General features: G+C 40.9%; 2 protein-coding genes across 2 annotated transcripts in view; both read left to right on the top strand.

Annotated features, from left to right (window-relative positions):
- The window catches only part of LOC138947598 (uncharacterized), a 9,403-nt gene extending 1,489 nt beyond the window's left edge, over positions 1-7,914 (top strand). Inside the window, exon 2 of the mRNA XM_070319101.1 lies at positions 5,007-7,914. Coding sequence (XP_070175202.1) covers positions 5,043-5,591 — 549 coding nt within the window. The 5' untranslated portion in view covers positions 5,007-5,042 and the 3' untranslated portion in view covers positions 5,592-7,914. The remainder of the gene's footprint in view (positions 1-5,006) is intronic.
- Positions 7,915-11,617: 3,703 nt separating this feature from the next.
- On the top strand, positions 11,618-17,329 carry LOC138947597 (uncharacterized). Its single transcript, XM_070319100.1, has 2 exons — positions 11,618-11,696; positions 16,187-17,329. The coding sequence occupies exon 2, from the start codon at positions 16,207-16,209 to the stop codon at positions 16,843-16,845; it is 639 nt and encodes a 212-aa protein (XP_070175201.1). The 5' UTR covers positions 11,618-11,696; positions 16,187-16,206; the 3' UTR covers positions 16,846-17,329.
- Positions 17,330-19,284: the final 1,955 nt, after the last annotated feature.

Here is a 19,284-nt window from a genome sequence, read left to right as displayed (position 1 = left end):
GATGCTACGAGTGTACGGTCTTGCGGAAAAAATGCAATGCGTTCAGTTTCATTCTGTGAGTTCGACAGCTACTTGACTAAATGTTGTATTTTCGCCTTACGCGACTTGTTTTTCAATCAAATTGATTGAAATTTTGGCCAAGCAATCTTCGACGAAGGCCGGACTTCGGTATTGCATTTCAGCTTGGTGGCTTAAAAATTAATTGATGACTTTGGTCATTAAAAATCTGAAAATTGTAAAAATATTTTTTATATAAAACGATCCAAATTTACGTTCATCTTATTCTTCATCATTTCCTGATTCCAAAAACATATAAATATGTTATATTTAGATTAAAAACAAGCTCTGAAAATTAAAAATATAAAAATTATGATCAAAAATAAATTTCCGAAATCGATTTAAAAACAATTTCATCTTATTCCTTGTCGGTACCTGATTCCAAAAACATATAGATATGATATGTTTGGATTAAAAACACTCTCAGTTAGTTAGCTGTTGCTTTTCGGGTCCAGCGGACCATAAGAGGCCAAATCAGGACCCCAAACACTCTCAGAAAGTTAAAACGAAGAGAGGTAAAGAAAAGCGTGCTATGCAGCACAGCGAAACCACTACCGCGCTGAACAGGCTCGTCAGTTTCACTCCGTTTTGCACAAGCGGCGGACTACGGTCATTGTGAAAAAATGCAGTGCGTTCAGTTTCATTCTGTGAGTTCCACAGCTTGACTAAATGTAGTAATTTCGCCTTACGCGACTTGTTTTCTTTTTATATTTAGTCAAGTTTTGACTAAATATTTTAACATCGAGGGGGAATCGAAACGAGGGTCGTGGTGTATGTGCGTGTGTGTGTGTGTGTGTGTGTCTGTGTGTCTGTGTGTGTGTGTGTGTGTAGAGCGATTCAGACTAAACTACTGGACCGATCTTTATGAAATTTGACATGAGAGTTCCTGGGTATGAAATCCCCGAACGTTTTTTTCATTTTTTTGATAAATGTCTTTGATGACGTCATATCCGGCTTTTCCTGAAAGTTGAGGCGGCACTGTCACGCCCTCATTTTTCAACCAAATTGGTTCAAATTTTGGTCAAGTAATCTTCGACGAAGCCCGGGGTTCGGTATTGCATTTCAGCTTGGTGGCTTAAAAATTAATTAATGACTTTGGTCATTAAAAATCTGAAAATTGTAAAAAAAAATAAAAATTTATAAAACGATCCAAATTTACGTTTATCTTACTTTCCATCATTTGCTGATTCCAAAAACATATAAATATGTTATATTCGGATTAAAAACAAGCTCTGAAAATTAAATATATAAAAATTATTATCAAAATTAAATTGTCCAAATCAATTTAAAAACACTTTCATCTTGTTCCTTGTCGGTTCCTGATTCCAAAAACATATAGATATGATATGTTTGGAATAAAAACACGCTCAGAAAGTTAAAACAAAGAGAGGTACAGAAAAGCGTGCTACTACCCCGCTCTTCTTGTCAATTTCACTGCCTTTGCCGTGAGCGGTGAACTGACGATGCTACGAGTATACGGTCTTGCTGAAAAATGGCAGCTACTTGACTAAATATTGTATTTTGTTACATTTAGTCAAGTTTTGACTAAATGTTTTAACATAGAGGGGGAATCGAAACGAGGGTCGTGGTGTATGTGTGTGTGTGTGTGCGTGCGTGTGTGTAGAGCGATTCAGACCAAACTACTGGACCGATCTTTATGAAATTTTACATGAGAGTTCCTGGGATTGATATCCCCGAATGTTTTTTTCTTTTTTTGGATAAATGTCTTTGGTGACGTCATATCCGGCTTTTCGTGAAAGTTGAGGCGGCACTGTCACGCTCTCATTTTTCAACTAAATTGGTTGAAATTTTGGTCAAGTAATCTTCGACAAAGCCCGGACGTCGGTATTGCATTTCAGCTTGGTGGCTTAAAAATTAATTAATGACTTTGGAAATTAAAAATCTGAAAATTGTAAAAAAAATATATTTTTTATAAAACGATCCAAATTTACGTTCATCTTATTCTCCATCATTTTTTGATTCTAAAAACATATAAATATGTTATATTTGGATTAAAAACAACCTCTGAAAATTAAAAATATAAAAATTATTATCAACATTAAATTTTCGAAATCAATTTAAAAAGATATGATATGTTTGGATTAAAAACACGCTCAGAAAGTTAAAACGAAGAGAGGTACAGAAAAGCGTGCTATCCTTCTCAGCGCAACTACTACCCCGCTCTTCTTGTCAATTTCACTGCTTTTGCCATGAGCGGTGGACTGACGATGCTACGAGTATACGGTCTTGCTGAAAAATTGCATTGCGTTGCGTTTCATTCTGTGAGTTCGACAGCTACTTGACTAAATGTTGTATTTTCGCCTTACGCGACTTGTTTCTTCTTTTTTTTCCCCATCTAAAGTCGGGGTCAAACCCGGGAACATGCCCCTAATGGTTTTACCATGAGGGCGTTAAACATTACTGATTATCATTGACAAAAACAACAAGTCGCGTAAGGCGAAAATACAACATTTAGTCAAGTAGCTGTCGAACTCACAGAATGAAACTGAACGCAACGCAACGCAGCAAGACCGTACGTATACTCGTAGCATCCTCACTCCACCGCCCGTGGCAAAGGCAGTGCCAGTGAAATTGACAAGAAGAGCGGGGTATTCGTTGCGCTGGGAAGGATAGCACGCTTTTCTGTACCTCTCTTCGTTTTAACTTTCTGAGCGTGTTTTTAATTCAAACATATCATATCTATATGTTTTTGGAATCCGGAACCGACAAGAAATAAGATGAAAGTGTTTTGAAATTGATTTCCGAAAAAAATTTTGATAATAATTTTTATATATTTAATTTTCAGAGCTTGTTGTTAATCCGAATATAACATATTTATATGTTTTTGGAATCAGCAAATGATGGAAAATAAGATGAACGTAAATTTGGATCGTTTTATAAAAAAAATATTTTTTTTACAATTTTCAGATTTGTAATGACCAAAGTCATTAATTAATTTTTAAGCCACCAAGCTGAAATGCAATACCGAAGTCCGGGCTTCGTCGAAGATTACTTGACCAAAATTTCAACCAATTTAGTTGAAAAATGAGGGCGTGACAGTTCCGCCTCAACTTTCACGAAAAGCCGGATATGACGTCATCAAAGACATTTATCAAAAAAATGAAAAAAACTTGTGAGGATATCATACCCAGGAACTCTCATGTCAAATTACATAAAGATCGGTCCAGTAGTTTAGTCTGAATCGCTCTACACACACACACACACACACAGACAGACACACACACACACGCACATACACCACGACCCTCGTCTCGATTCCCCCCTCTACGGTAAAACATTTAGTTAAAACTTGACTAAATGTAAAAACAGAACAATTTTGTTTGCTAATATTTTGCCTGTGACATTTTTAGAGTGTGTTGAAACGGAAACAAGTGTGAACATTACAGAAATCAATCGGACACTGAGACGGCTTTATGATACAGAAATTTGAATATAAAGACATGCCAAGAATCATATAAACGAGGGTTGGGTAATTGAATGGGGTATCTGACCAATCAGTTTCAACAATCACGTACAGGGCCTGTTTTGTAAGTGGTATTGATCCCTGGTTTACGTGTTTCTATTTGATTCATTTATTGTAACCTGTCTTTCCGATACGGCTGGACTGAAATAGCGTAATTATATGACGTTTTCGTGGGCTAAGTTTCGTAATTCGCATGAACATATTTTCTGAAGCATCCGTGCGTATTATTATTTAAGTTATTGAGACATCACAGTGCGCTAAGAGATTTATAGACCAAATCGAGAAAATGAATTATTGAACGAAGCGCCTAGCGCTGAGTTCAATAATTCTTTTCAAAATTTGCTCTATAAATCTCTTAGCGCACTGTGATTGTTTCAATAACGAGATTGTCAGTAACGACAATAGATCAAAACTACACATTTTTCTACTGGCGTTTGGATAAATTGTGGACACGTCGAGTTAGATCTACTTTTGTGTGTGTAAATGTCGGGGGTATTGACCGTTTAATCGTCGACCATGCATTCTACGATTTGATTACCCTCTGCACCGTTTTATTGATAAGCAACTTACAATATGAGTTACAGTTATGCTAAATGTGCCCGTAAGCATACAGGTTTGCTTTAATATTCAGGTAATTATTGGTAGAAACACATGTATCAGAATGTTCTATGCTCCCAAACAAGGAACAACCCCCAAGCAACAGAGTGACGTCCGCTGATTTCACAGTGGTTGGTTTCCTCATTCGCAAAAAATAAAGTTGGCATGTTATTTCTCGCAATGTACTGATCTGCATTCATCTGGGAGGTTGGTGCTATGGTTACATGGTAATCATGTTTTGAAGCCTTCGCGTCTTTAGTTTACATCGTAGTTGTCTTGAAATATGCGAAAACCGTTCATTTCAGTACTGAACTGGCGTTGTTGTCTGCTTTATGTACGTAGGACAGTCAATCGATTTCTAAAATAGCATGGTCTAGCGCGACATCTGTCGACAAAGCCTCACTGTGGCACAGGCGCATGCAATCTGTCAGAAAAAAACACGTCTGCTTTTAGTCGCGGGAAATGTTAGTGTCAAGCATCATTGTTTGGAAATGTGGAGACGATAAGCTACATGCCACTAACACGGCGGATGAGAAGAATCTTCGCAAATCGAAAGAAGAGGCATATAGCCTCACTGTGGTACAGGCGCATGAAATATGTCAGAAAAACATTTCTGGTTTTAGCCGCGGGAAATTTAGTGTCAATCACCATTTGGTAATGTGGAGAAGATAACGTACATGTCACTAGAATGAGAAGAATCTTCTCAAATCGAGAGAAGGGGCACAACCTCGCTGTGGCAAAGGGCATAAGAATACGCTAACAGTTTTAAGCGCATTGCCATTAGCCAATCAATTCAGTGTTTCGCATCAGTCATGTGACACCAGTACTTACTGACAATTATTTTTATTATTATTATTATTACTTTCAGCGGGAACACTTCTCTCAAAAAGTCAGAACCGCCAAAATGGCTGAAGGTGGAAGGGAAGCAACTCCAAGTTCCACAACAACTGAGGAATATATCTGGGAATTCCGTCAAGAAAACCGAGACAACAACGACTACCCTCTCACAGAATCGGGCAAGTGGATGATGTTCTACGCTCTCCGCGAGCTCGACGAAGCCTGGGAACGTGCCCGGGATATGTACAGGTCCGGGCAACTACCGAGCATTTGCGGGATGAAAGTCAGCACCGCATATCCATCGCCCGAAAACCGCACCAATCAGGGCGTGCTGATATTTTACTGCGGGCCTGCCTCGGATAAAAATAAAATGCTGGCGATTGGTCGAGACGTGGCGGAAAAGATGCGGTACGGGAAGGCTCACATCGCTTACAAAACTGACGCCCAGACGCTGCAAGGAATCAAAGGGTCTATCTACACCATACAGCTTGACGGCCATGGCAGACCACTAGACCATGGCAGACAGCCAGACCACCGCAGACGAGACCACCGCAGAGACTACGCACCAAAAAGTAGATCCGACTGTCCCGTGTGGCCTAGAGGCTGTAAGCCCTAATCTGAAGATTAAAGGGGCAGTGACGATCAACTAAATCTGCACAGACATACCTCTTGTGTGGCCTAGAGGCTGTAAGCCCTACTCTGAAGATTAAAGTGACAGTGACGATCAACTAAATCTGCAAAGACATACCTCCCCTGGGCCTATCCACGCTACATGCATCTATCCGTTAAGAAAAGTAGTCCAACACTGCAGTTTTGCGACGAAGTAGTAATTTTTATAAATATCAACCACGAGGGGGGTGGGGGGTAGGGGGGCAAATTAAACAAAGCACATATCTTACCTTATCTATCTGTTTCGTTTTTGGCGTCGCATGCAATTACTGAGTAGTGAGTAAGATATATTTTTTAATTATCATTCTAGTGCCCCATATGTCTATTTGACCAATCAGGGCCGATTCTAGGTGACCCGCCAAATGTTATAACGGTCAAGTCGGAACCCTTTTTTGTTTATCACTCTAAAAATAACTAAGACAAACTAAAATTTGGAATTAAACATATAAGGATGACTTATTCTAATGAACGACACTTTTTTTTTAACAATGAAATGCTTTACCATGTTTAAATACCGAAAAGCCAATTTTGTCGTTGGGTGTGTGCGGACAGAATGGTAATGCAACACCCACCTTCTCGGAATGACATGCTGTGTTGAGCTCGATTGAAAATTGCGTGGTCAAAGTTCTAAAGAATCAAATGAATTTGCATAAATCAGTTGACGTCAAATATAGTTTGACATCTTTTCCCCACTGTCTAAGGTTGATTCTAAATCTGTTCCTTTCTCTTGGATAAAGAAAATGCGAAGCGAAAGGCCTATTGAGTTCTGAGCGATTTTCGTGTAATTACTCTTCAGATGTGAATATTCATGAGGTCAGGTGTGTGATTGGCTGCATGTGGTCACGTGAGTGAGGTAGCGAACCTCTGTCAACCCCGTCTTCATTTTGGCTATTCCTTCAAATCGTATTCACATGGCCGCTTCGCTTAATATTTGGTTGAAATAAGCTGGTAATAAAACCGTTAGTTCTAGTATGCTGACTGTCAGCAAGTGATTACAGACATGTCTCAAAAACGATATCACATTTCTCCACCACCCAAGCGCGTTGTTGCTTCTGTACCAATGAAAATTGATCCCCAATTGTAACATTCCTTTGCGTTGAAGTGTGCAAAATGCTGAATTTGTGCAACAATACTGTACAAAGTTATTACAATTTAATAAATCTTTTCTGAAAAGTTCCAGTTCGTCCAAGAAACTCATCAAAGCGCCATGATATTTTACACACTATTGGTCAATCGTGTTGTCAATACTCATGTCAAATTTAAAAGCAATCCAAATAGCCATTACAAAACAATAGGGTTTTTACACACATAGCCCACAAGAAATGACGCCAAAACAGGCCTTTTACGGCTTCTGTCGAGGCTGACACCTGTCTTCTTCAAAATGGCAAAACAACACTGCTAGGCACAACAGCTGAACCAAATCAATTTGTATGGGTAGAAAATAAGTTGTTTTTTAATCTGAGATCAAAAACAGGGTCACTCTTGCTTCTTTTGATTTTTTGTGTATTTTAGTGTCTGCAAATTTGCTTTTGCGAATTTGCTTTTGGGGGGTGTCCTAGGTCTCCGGTACACTGCATAAGCACTAATTAATGAAAAATGAAACTCTTTGTTTGAAAAGGTAGGGGAATGAATTACCTTTCTGGCATTATACTTGGGTTTACTATAACTGGCCGCATCACAAAGTTCTACAGGTAAATAAATGTGTACAGGTTTTTGGCTCACGAAGTGTAGCCTATGCGATGCTAACTTTTGTCTGTCTGTGCGTGCGTGCGTGCGTGCGTGCGTATGTATGTATGTATGTCTGTGGTAGAAACTTTAACATTTGAAGACGTCATATTACATTGACGTCACATTATGACGTACGAGGGTTAGACGTCACGCGATGGAATTACTGAAAGTCTCGGTGATTGTTATTTTGAGCGGGCCGAGACTATTTGGCAGTCGTGTCCATGTAAGTAGGCTACATGCAGACAGACAGATCTAGATCTAGTGTCTCGCTTTCTTGCACAGTTTCACCTATGCTCTTTCTGTGTGTGTGTGTGTGTGTGTGTGTGTGTGTGTGTGTGTGTGTGTGTGTGTGTGTGTGTACTGTGTGTGTGTGTGTGTGACGGAGTGATTGAGTTTGTGTTACTGTTTGTCGATTTCTTACGTGAGCCTTGAAGGCTTCGCCTCTTGTTTTATGACGATTAGTGTAGTGTTAAATATAATATTAATGTTGCACGTTGTGGTGTTTCGTTTGTCTTTATGTTAAATGCACCACCACTGCAATTTCTCCATGTGAGATAATAAAGTTAATTTGATTAAAAAAAAAACACCCAATTTTTTTGAAAATTATTATTATGATTATTATTATGATAATTATTACTATGTTAATCCGCTTGTAGTTTTTACGTACTTTTAGCAGTTCATATACACGCCTCTATCAAACCAGAACTGCTCAGTCACAGCCTCGTCATACTTGATACCAAAAGGTCACAATGCATGTGACTTGTGAATGGTTAATGGTGCAACTCACAGCAGCTTGTTGTACATATCAAACGTCGTGGTGTTTGGTTTGAACAAGTTTATTCAATAAATTTCGTTGGAACTATAGCCGCATACATGAAATTAGGAAAATGGAGCACAACAAGCTAGGCTTATAAGCGTACCCTTAAAGCAAATGAAAATTTGGCGGACAATTTTAATATAACAGGTTTGAAATAATGTCAAAATTGGTGTTTCAAAGTAAGCAGGGCCGAGGTGCACGAGAAAGTTACCAACCTGTCGGGAGCCAACCGCGGTGTTGGATTGGTTGAAATTGAGATTTGTTGTTGTTTGAACGAATCAGACCACAGGCGAAGGTGTCGTCCACTGGACTACTACTATCACAGAAAGACTACAAGGTACGTCACTCACCTTCGAGTCTTCTGTGTTCTTGGAGTCGCTTCCTGGGGAAAAATATTGTTCAAGACGGCTTGCCTCTTCCTACAGTCTGTGTAAGGTCAAATAAATACAGTTGAATGATTGTTTGAACTATATGCACCTTTAGTTTTCAGCTTCCGTTCGCTGCAGGTTGTTTTTAACCATCATTTGGACGAATCTTCGTTTGCGAGCCGCTAATATCCACACCTCGTCTAATTATGCATCCGCACCGAATATGCATACCAGCGCTCATTGGTTAATAAGAGGATATTCGATGATTATTTTCATTGGTCGACTGAAACGTTTTCCTCATTTTGAATGAAGTGGCAAACGGTTCTTCACTGATACCGAAAGTGAAAACTCCCGTGGGTAGCTTCCCTTTGCCGCACAATATTTACATATGTTTTAGACCAATGAGCGCTGGCGCATATCCTACTTTTCACGGCCTATTATTCCAAGTCACACGGGTATTTTGGTGGACATTTTTATCTATGCCTATACAATTTTGCCAGGAAAGACCCTTTTGTCAATCGTAGGATCTTTCACGTGCACACCCCAATGTAGTGTACACGAAGGGTCCTCGGTTTTTCGTCTCATCCGAAAGACTAGCACTTGAACCCACCACCTAGGTTAGGAAAGGGGGGAGAAAATTGCTAACGCCCTGACCCAGGGTCGAACTCGCAACCTCTCGCTTCCGAGCGCAAGTGCGTTACCACTCGGCCACCCAGCAACTTCAACAAAAGATAACATTCCTGTGCTTCTTTCACACTGATTAAACATAACCATAAGTCACAGATCAAGAATGTTTAAGCTGCTTGACCACGCGACCGCTTCTTGTGGTCACAGGCCGTTCACTGGGCAATCCCTCAGACGGAGAATCTGTCTCCCTTTGTTCTGAGGACGGATCAGGAAAACCACCATCCTCCCCGCGATGTCCTGGGCGTCCGGCATCAGGAGGAATGGTTGTTGACGTCTTGTCTGGTGACTGCTGTGGGGTTGGTGCATCACTCAGACGTCTGTTGAGGTGTCGGCGATTTCTTCTCTGGATGCCCGTCTTCGTCTGTAGTTCGTATGACCTCGGAGGAACTGGTCGCAGGATGACGGTTTCTTTTTCCGTAGGTGTTTTCAGCCACATACCTTCTCCTGGCTTGAGGGTAGGAAGGGGTTGAGGTCGCTTGTCATGGTTTCTCTTCTGTACCTCTTTCTGCTGGACATGGGCTGACCGCATGTCGTGGAACTTTGGCCCTCTGGAATAAGCAGGTTGGGAACGGCAGGGACCTTGGTTCTCAAACGACGTCCCATAAGTCTTTCCGCTGGACTGAAACCGCACTGCAGAGGTGTCGCTCTGTAGTTCAACATGGCCACGTCCGGATCTTCAGCTTTCAGGAGCAGCTGCTTCAGGGTCTGCACTGCTTGTTCAGCTTCAACGTTGGCTTGCGGATACCGTGGACTACTGGTTTCATAGATGAAGCCATATTCTTCAGCGAACCTTGAAAACTTGTCAGCGTCAAACTGAGGGCCATTGTTCGTCATCATGACTTCCGGGATTCCATGCCTGGACATGATGCTCTTCAGGTGTTGGATGACAGTTTCACTGGTGGTCGAACGTAGTAGGCTAGAGCCATTTTTATGTAGGGGAAGGGCTCCTAATATGGACCGGCTCCTAATATGGACCACCTCTTGATCTGACAAACTAACGGCGCTAGCGCGCTAAAAACAATTTCATTCGCTGTATTCACCCTATCTGGATAACTTGCGCATGTCAAAACAGTTGCAGAAACACAAACCTTAAAACCGTTAGGCTTTTTATCTTTTTTTTCACTTTTGGCAGCGTTCACTCTAACTTTGACGCCTAAAACGGACTCGTTTCTGTCCACAGCCAAAGCTTTTATCACACAAAAATTGCTATATATGACAGCTAAGACCGTATTTGTTACATTTTAGCAGTTTTGACCCCGAGTTTCTACTGCAAACAAAAAATAATAGCAAAATCTCAAAGTATGTGTGAGTCCCCTAATATGGACCACCTTCAACAAATCGAAGAAAATAAAAGCTAAAGGCTATTTTCATTAATTCATTAAGAAGCTTGCTGAAAATAACCTATTACTAGCCCTCGAGCTTTCAAAAAAATATATCAAATTGTCTTCTTTTTGCGGAAGTTGATAATTTCACTTATTTTCACTCTGTTTTTGATATGCTTCTTTAGTTTCCTGGTGTGCTTCAAATAATGCTCTCATCAACCCGAAACAGATAAATCTAAAGCATATTTGAATTAGTCTGACATGCACAATAAGTTGTATCATGTTATTTTGAAGTATAGGGGGTTTTTGACAGTGATTCGTGAAGGCCGCTTCACTGGTCCATATTAGGAGCCTGGGCGCCTAATATGGACCCTTTGTGATTTTTTCTGTATTTAATTTTTGCTGAATGTCTATCAAAGCTATTTCACTCTAATTAGGCCTAACGGTTCACTTAAGAGAGAAGGACTACCAAACACAAAATGAAACTTCTTCGCAAGAAAACAAGTTAGTTATTAGCATGAAACAAAAAGTGGTCCATATTAGGAGCCCTTCCCCTACCTTGAGAAATAGTCCACAACCACAAGGTAGTCGTGTCCACGCCAGTCCACCAAGTCAGCACCCACTTTCTGCCATAAATAATCTGGCACTGGTGTAGGTTGCAATGGTTCTGGTGGTGGTTTGCGCTCCTTCACGCAAGTTGCACATTCTTCTATCATGACTTTTATGTCTGTGGAAAGTGGCCACCACACTGAAGATCTTGCCAGCGCTCTGCACTTTACGATGCCCTGGTGACCTCCGTGAAGTTTTTCACACTCACTGCTTCGCTACCAGCCACTTGTGACACCATGTCGTGTTCTCGTCGTGTTGGACGGTCACGAATATAAACAAACTGGTAGTAAATGAAGCAGACACAGACAGCATGGACGGATGGCGTGCTTTTATTCCACCATGATTCTCCCAGAATCCCTAGTAACATATTACGTCAGGGTTCTTGCATTTCGACAATAAAACACGGTTTTCAATGACGTCATAACATAATTAGTGACTGAATAAATTAACGCCGCCGTACAACTTTTGTTTCAACTGAGGTGTTTCGTTGTGTTAGTTGTGCAGTCGCACATTGCCTGAAGGTGGGTGAAATCCTCTCTCTCTCCGCCACTATCAGTCTCAGTCTGTGTGTGTGTGTGTGTGTGTGTGTGTGTGTGTGTGTGTGTGTGTGTCTCTCTGTCTGTCTGTCTCTGTCTCTCTCTCTCTCTCTGACTCTCTCTCTCTCTATCTATCTGTCTGTCTCTCTCATCTGGGTCATTGCGTCAGTGCACTGAGTTCAAGAACATCCACACAACCACTCAGTTACTTCGTAATTCAGAGTTGCCTAGCCGGCCCGTCACCGGAATTGAATCACACGTTCAACAAAGCCTGTGTCCGTGAAAGATAACAGGTAAAATAAAACAAATAGAATCAGTGATAGAACCAATGTCTTGATTGAAAGCATTCTTTTCTGGGGCGTTTGTGACGTTTGAGAGCCGGTGTGGCATAGTGGTTAGATCGAGCGCTTGCCTCTGGAGGTTCGTGCCATGGGTTCGTCCCCTACACGGGGTGGACACAAATACCCAAGTTTCCCGAGCTCTCTCCAGTCCACCCAGCTAGAAGTTGGTACCTGGCCCTATTTTGGGCCAGGGAAGGCAAAGACGGCGAGGGAGAGGAGATGGGCACCACCTAGAGCTGGCTGAGATCTCTTAAAGGCACACTGCCAGGCTTTTACACACAGTACAAACACCCTTTCGTTTAAACACTCACCGCTTGAGAACATCCCAGATGCCCTCCGTAAAGAGCGAGCATTTTTCAAAGAATTTATTTTTGCATGGCCAACCGGATTGTCTAGTACCACAATCGGACGCCTCGTTTTGGCGCTAGAACTAACTTTTAAAATCTAATTGATAAATTGACAGCTTGTAACACAAACATTCTTAAAATCATAAAAGATTTCTTTTTTCATCAAGACAAGATCAGTACAACTCGAAGTTTCGAAAGTATTAATTAAACAAGTCGCGGAAGGCGAAATTACTACATTTAGTCAAGCTGTCGAACTCACGGAATGAAACTGAACGCACTGTAGTTTTTCACCAAGACAGAACAGCTTCGTCAATCCCCCGCGAGAAGGAAATCGCTCACCTTTCACGTGCAAAACGCAGTGAAATTATGCTAAGCAGAAAAGCGCGCTTTTCTGTATTCTTGTTAACTTTCGGAGCTTGTTTTGAATACAACCTATCATATATCTTTATGTTTTTGGAATCAGGAAATGATAAAGAATAAGATGAAATCATTTTTGGATCGATTTCTTACATTTTTATCGTAAGACTAATTAATCTATTTTCGTTAATTGTGATCACATTTTAAGAGTAGACATGACATATGTATATATTTTTAGATTCAGAATATGATGAAGAATACGATGCAATCAATTTGAAATCTGTTTGCGAAAAATCGATTTTAATGACAACTTTAATGAGCAACTCATTAATTAATTTTTAAGCCTCCAAGCTGAAATGCAATACCAAAGTCCGGGCTTCGTCGAAGATTACTTGACCAAAATTTCAACCAATTTTCACCGGTTGAAATATGAGAGCGTGACAGTGCCGCCTCAACTTTCACAAAAAGCCGGATATGACGTCATCAAAGCTATTTATAAAAAAAATGAAAAAATGTCTGGAGATACCATACTCAGGATCTCTCATGTCAAGTACCATACTCAGGATCTCTCATGTCAAGTTTCATGAAGATCGGTCCAGTAGTTTTCTCTGAATCGCTCTACACACACACACACACACACACACACACACACACACACACACACACACACACACACACACACACACACAGACAGACACACACACACACACACATACACCACGACCCTCGTCTCGATTCCCCCCTCTACGTTAAAACATTTAGTCAAAACTTGACTAAATGTAACAAGAAACAAGTCGCGTAAGGCGAAATTACTACATTTAGTCAAGCTGTGGAACTCACAGAATGAAACTGAACGTAGTCCGCCGCTAGTGCAAAAGGCAGTGAAAGTGACGAGCCTGTTTGGCGCGGTAGCGGTTGCGCTGTGCTTCATAGCACGCTTTACTGTACCTCTCTTCGTTTTAACTTTCTGAGCGTGTTTTTAATCCAAACATATCATATCTATATGGTTTTGGAATCAGGAACCGACAAGGAATAAGATAAAAGTGTTTTTAAATTGATTTCGAACATGTAATTTTGATCATAATTTTTATATTTTTAATTTTTAGAGCTTGTTTTTAATCCAAATATAACATATTTATATGTTTTTGGAATCAGGAAATGATGAAGAATAAGATGAACGTAAATTTGGATCGTTTTATAATTATTTTTTTTTTTACAATTTTCAGATTTTTAATGACCAAAGTCATTAATTAATTTTTAAGCCACCAATCTGAAATGCAATACCGAAGTCCGGCCTTCGTCGAAGATTGCTTGGCCAAAATTTCAATCAATTTTATTGAAAAATGAGGGTGTGACAGTGCCGCCTCAACTTTTACAAAAAGCCGGATATGACGTCATCAAAGACATTTATCGAAAGAAAGAAAAAAACGTCCGGGGATATCTTTCCCAGGAACTCTCATTTAAAATTTCATAAAGATCGGTCCAGTAGTTTAGTCTGAATCGCTCTACACACACACACGCACAGACAGACAGACAGACAGACACACACGTACACACACACATACACCACGACCCTCGTCTCGATTCCCCCTCTATGTTAAAACATTTAGTCAAAACTTGACTAAATGTAAAAAGGAGCCCGGAAGCACGTGACGCAAGGTCGTGTTTCCCCAAGTAGACGAATTTTCTGCATATCGCTTACTTATTTGAAGCCAACCGCCGCCGATAAGTTCGTGTGACTCGCAGTCGTTTGTTGCATTTTAGATTCAGAGGCACACAATAACGTGCTATTGCACATACAGAGAGTCGCATTGAAATCACAAACTGACGACGAAATTGTGAAAAGCGTGCGACACGGGTCCACGATGGCTCAGGGGTAAAATAAACCACGAAATCTTGTGTGTGGTTTACGCAAGCTAAGTATTCATTCAAACGAACTGTGTCACTGTTAAAGGCACAGTAAGCCTCCCGTAAACCATCACAGAGCTCCCCGAGCGTCTACATACAGTACAAGCATACTTCCATTTGAACGCTCACCGAACGAGAACATCCTGGCTGCTTTCTGTCGAGCGTGAGAAATTTTCAAAGAATTTATTTTCGTGGACTTGGTCCTCTACAACAATGGCGCCTCGTTTTGGTGCTGGACGGCTGTTATGAATATTCAATACCGGAAATCACGCCCGGACAGTAAGCCTCCCGTAAACCATCACAGATACTGTCAGGCTTTTACACACAGTACAAACACCCTTCCATTTGAACGCTCACCAAACGGGAACATCCTAGGTGCCCTACGTAAAGAGCGAGCAATTTTTAAAGAATTAATTTTGCAGATTGTCTCGAACACTTTTTGGACCCATCCTGAACTCAGGTCAAAAATGAGTTACTTCCCTTCGGGTCTCATTCTATCGATGTAAACTGGCCATAGCCGTGGATCGATGATTATCAGAATGTTTTTGGACCGTGGTGCGTTTTTGCGCTAGACCTAACTTTTAAAATCTAAATAATAAATTGACAGCTTGTTACACAAACATTCTTTAATCATAAAAGAATTCTTTTTTCATCAAGACAAGATCAGTACAATTCGAAGTTGTGAAAGTTTGAAAAAAGAAAAGCCCGGAAGCAGGGTCACGCAAGGGTCGTAGCAGACGACGGTTTATGCATATCGCCGTTCCTCTCAACAGTCAAAAGCCATCGCTAGAGTTCTTGTGAACCACAGCCGTTTGTTTCGTGCATAAAAACGTGCTATTGTAGATAAGCTCACATCGAGTCGCATTCAAATGACTAACTGACGACTACATTGTGAAAAAGGGAAACTGGATCACACGGGTTCACGATGGCTCAGGGGAACCACGCAAAAATAAATTCTTTGAAAATATGTTCGCTCTTTACGGAGGGCACCTAGGATGTTCTCAATCGGTGAGTGTTGAAATGAAAGGGTGTTTGTACTGTGTGTAAAAGCCTGACCGTATCTGTGATGGTTCACGGGAGGCTTATTGTGCCTTTAAATGCAATTCCAAGTGTTTTCCATAAGGTTTTAACTACTTTTTTCGTGAGAAGATTTAAATCGTTCTGTAAACCATTTGAGACAGACTGGGGCTTTAACATCTTGCTCCCATACGATCAGATATGGTTATGGGAATACGTGCAGTTACCTTCAATTGTGACGCTGAATGGACATTGTCAGATTGTTTCTAACCACAATGACCACTCCTACAGCGTGCACCGTGACTGCCATAGCTGGGAGAAAAAAGATTGATGGTCACTCGACCCCTAAACCTCATTCTGATGGAACATACTCAAAGGCTTCAAGAAGAACCCCCCCCCCCCCCCCCTCCCGAAAAAAGACAGAACAAAAGAGAAAAAAGTAAAAAAAAGTGTCAAAAAAGCTACATATTACCATTATTATTTTTATCATAATCATAATTTTCAGCTGGACCACTTAGGTCGCAGATGAGAACCGCCAATATGGCTGAAGGTGGAAGGGAAGCAACTCCAAGTTCCATCACAACAGAGCGATGGATCTGGGAATTCCGTCAAGAAAACCTAGACAACAACGACTACCCTCTCACAGAATCGGGCAAGTGGATGATGTTCTATAGAACTCCCCGCGAGCTCGACGAAGCCTGGGAACGTGCCCGGGATATGTACAGGTCCGGGCATCTACCGGGCATTAACGGGATGAAAGTCAGCACCGCATCACCGAGGCCCGAACGTAGCGGCGATAAGGGCGTGCTGATATTTTACTGCGGGCCTGCTTCGGATAAAAATAAAATGCTGGCGATTGGTCGAGACGTGGCGGAAAAAATGCTGTACGGGAAGGATCACATCGCTTACAAATCTGACGCCCAGACGCTGCAAGGAATCAAAGGGTCTATCTACACCATACTGCTAGACGGCCATGGCAGACAACTAGACCATGGCAGACAGCTAGACCATGGCAGACAGCTAGACCATGGCAGACAACTAGACCATGGCAGACAACTAGACCACGGCAGACAGCTAGACCACCGCAGACGAGACCACCGCAGAGACTACGCTCCAAAAAGTAGATCCGACTGTCCCGTGTGGCCTAGAGGCTGTAAGCCCTAATCTGAAGATTAAAGGGATAGTGACGATCAACTACATCTGCACAGACACACCTCTTGTGTGGCCTAGAGGCTGTAAGCCCTAGTCTGAGGATTAAAAGAACAGCGAAGATCACTTAAATCTGCAAAGACATACCTCCCCTGGACTTTTATCCACGCTATAGGCATCTATCCGTTAAGAAAAGGAGACCAACTCTGCAGTTGTGCGACGAATTAGTACCTTTTTTTTTATCATTGACTGGTAGGTTAGCGTAAGACGGAGAAAGCCGAAGTAAGCCCATCGAGGCGGAGGTACCCGATTAGGTCCCGCACGTGAACTAATCATTTCATCAAAAGCCAACATGGCAGTTTGAATTAGTAGTTTCGACAAGAGCGAGAGTTCTTTCTATCCCATTGTGTAGTTTGCTTGCCGGTCTTAACGCGATCACATTAAATGCTAATCTCACTACATCACATTAAATGCTAATCTCACTACATCACATTAAATGCTAATCTCACTACATCACATTAAATGCTAATCTCACTACATCACATTAAATGCTAATCTCACTACATCACATTAAATGCTAATCTCACTACATCACATTAAATGCTAATCTCACTACATCACATTAAATGCTAATCTCACTACATCACATTAAATGCTAATCTCACTACATCACATTAAATGCTAATCTCACTACATCACATTAAATGCTAATCTCACTACATCACATTAAATGCTAATCTCACTACATCACATTAAATGCTAATCTCACTACATCACATTAAATGCTAATCTCACTACATCACATTAAATGCTAATCTCACTACATCACATTCAATGCTAATCTCACTACATCACATTAAATGCTAATCTCACTACATCACATTAAATGCTAATCTCACTACATCACATTAAATGCTAATCTCACTACATCACATTAAATGCTAATCTCACTACATCACATTCAATGCTAATCTCACTACATCACATTCAATGCTAATCTCACTACATCACATTAAATGCTAATCTCACTACATCACATTAAATGCTAATCTCACTACATCACATTAAATGCTAATCTCACTACATCACATTAAATGCTAATCTCACTACATCACATTAAATGCTAATCTCACTACATCACATTAAATGCTAATCTCACTACATCACATTAAATGCTAATCTCACTACATCACATTAAATGCTAATCTCACTACATTTTGGCAGGAGATGCGAACTGACAAACCGCATTAAAGATATTATACTGAAGGCGCCATTTTGGAAAGTTTTCTGATAATTTGGACCTTAACAAATTCAAGGGACTTTTGCTGTACTTTAATGTCTAAACGCCTGCAATGATTTGGTCAAAACTGCTCCGAAACTATGCCAAATAGTTCAATAAATTTTAGAATAAAAAACAGGAAAGGTAAGTTGTTGGAACGTTTTTTATTGACAAAAGAATACGTTATAGTCACAAATATATCGACCCAACGGTCTTTAAGCTTCCTGGCAAGCGGCCGAAGATTCCATCAAGATAAGTTTTTGTGACTGATTCTTTGTCTGTGCAATAAAAAGACCGTTGGGTCGATATATTCGATATCTTGATTTTTGATTCTGAATTTTGGAACGTTGGCAGTCTCATTGTTTTTGGATTTATTTGAATGAATTTCAATCAGCGAGCCGTTTGAATAGCCCAGGTCTCCTGTCAGGAGTCCGGTGGATCGAGGACTCAAGAATACCAGGATGGGCGTAAAATCACAAGTAAGTGTTCCCCTCTTCGCTGCAAAGATCAAGTTTGTGTGGTCTTTGCTTGGACGCGTTCGGGTTCGCGTTGCGTATATTTGTCAAGGCGCTAGACTTCCTTGTAGTTTTGTTCGACGGTGGATTTTTTTCGTGTAAACAGTGATGTAGAATAGATTCGATGCAAGAAAACCAAAACAATTTTGGGGGGCGTTTTGTAGTTTGCAATTTAAACTATATGATTCAATTGAAGCTGAGCCGCGTACGGCTGTGCATGTCGGCCTCACCTGTCCGCACGATAACCTAATCGCTTGTTAAAGCAGACACTGACTATACAGTGACAGACAGCCAGAACAAATGACTCTAGATGCAGATTGTTGTTGTATAGAATTGTTCATATTACCCTTTCATTTTTAAATAATCAGATATGTGTCTATAAGCACACATCGCTTTCCAGTGGTCTTCAGATAAAGACCCCATTTTAAGATCTCTCCCCCAAAATAAGACGTGCTCCCTCTCCTTTAAGACCCCCCCCCCTCCCCCTCCCCCCCAAAGGACCAATGGCCGTGAAAATGAGTGCGTGTTGGTGACCATTCCCGACCGAGACTTTATTTATCCGTCCCATCTAACTTAGTAAGAAACTTCAGAACTATTTCACTTTGCAGTTATATCAGACTGTGTGCGCTTTTTTTCAATGAAAAGACTTCAACTGTCGGG

Source organism: Littorina saxatilis, linkage group LG14 (assembly GCF_037325665.1).
Source record: "Littorina saxatilis isolate snail1 linkage group LG14, US_GU_Lsax_2.0, whole genome shotgun sequence".
NCBI classification, from domain to species: Eukaryota; Metazoa; Mollusca; class Gastropoda; order Littorinimorpha; family Littorinidae; genus Littorina; species Littorina saxatilis.
The sequence above is the reverse complement of the archived record's forward strand: the minus strand, read 5'-3'. Positions and strand labels throughout refer to the sequence as shown.

Excerpts from the sequence above, each read along its gene's own strand:
- LOC138947597 (XM_070319100.1), top strand. The coding sequence starts at position 16,207 with ATGAGAACCGCCAATATGGCTGAAGGTGGAAGGGAAGCAACTCCAAGT.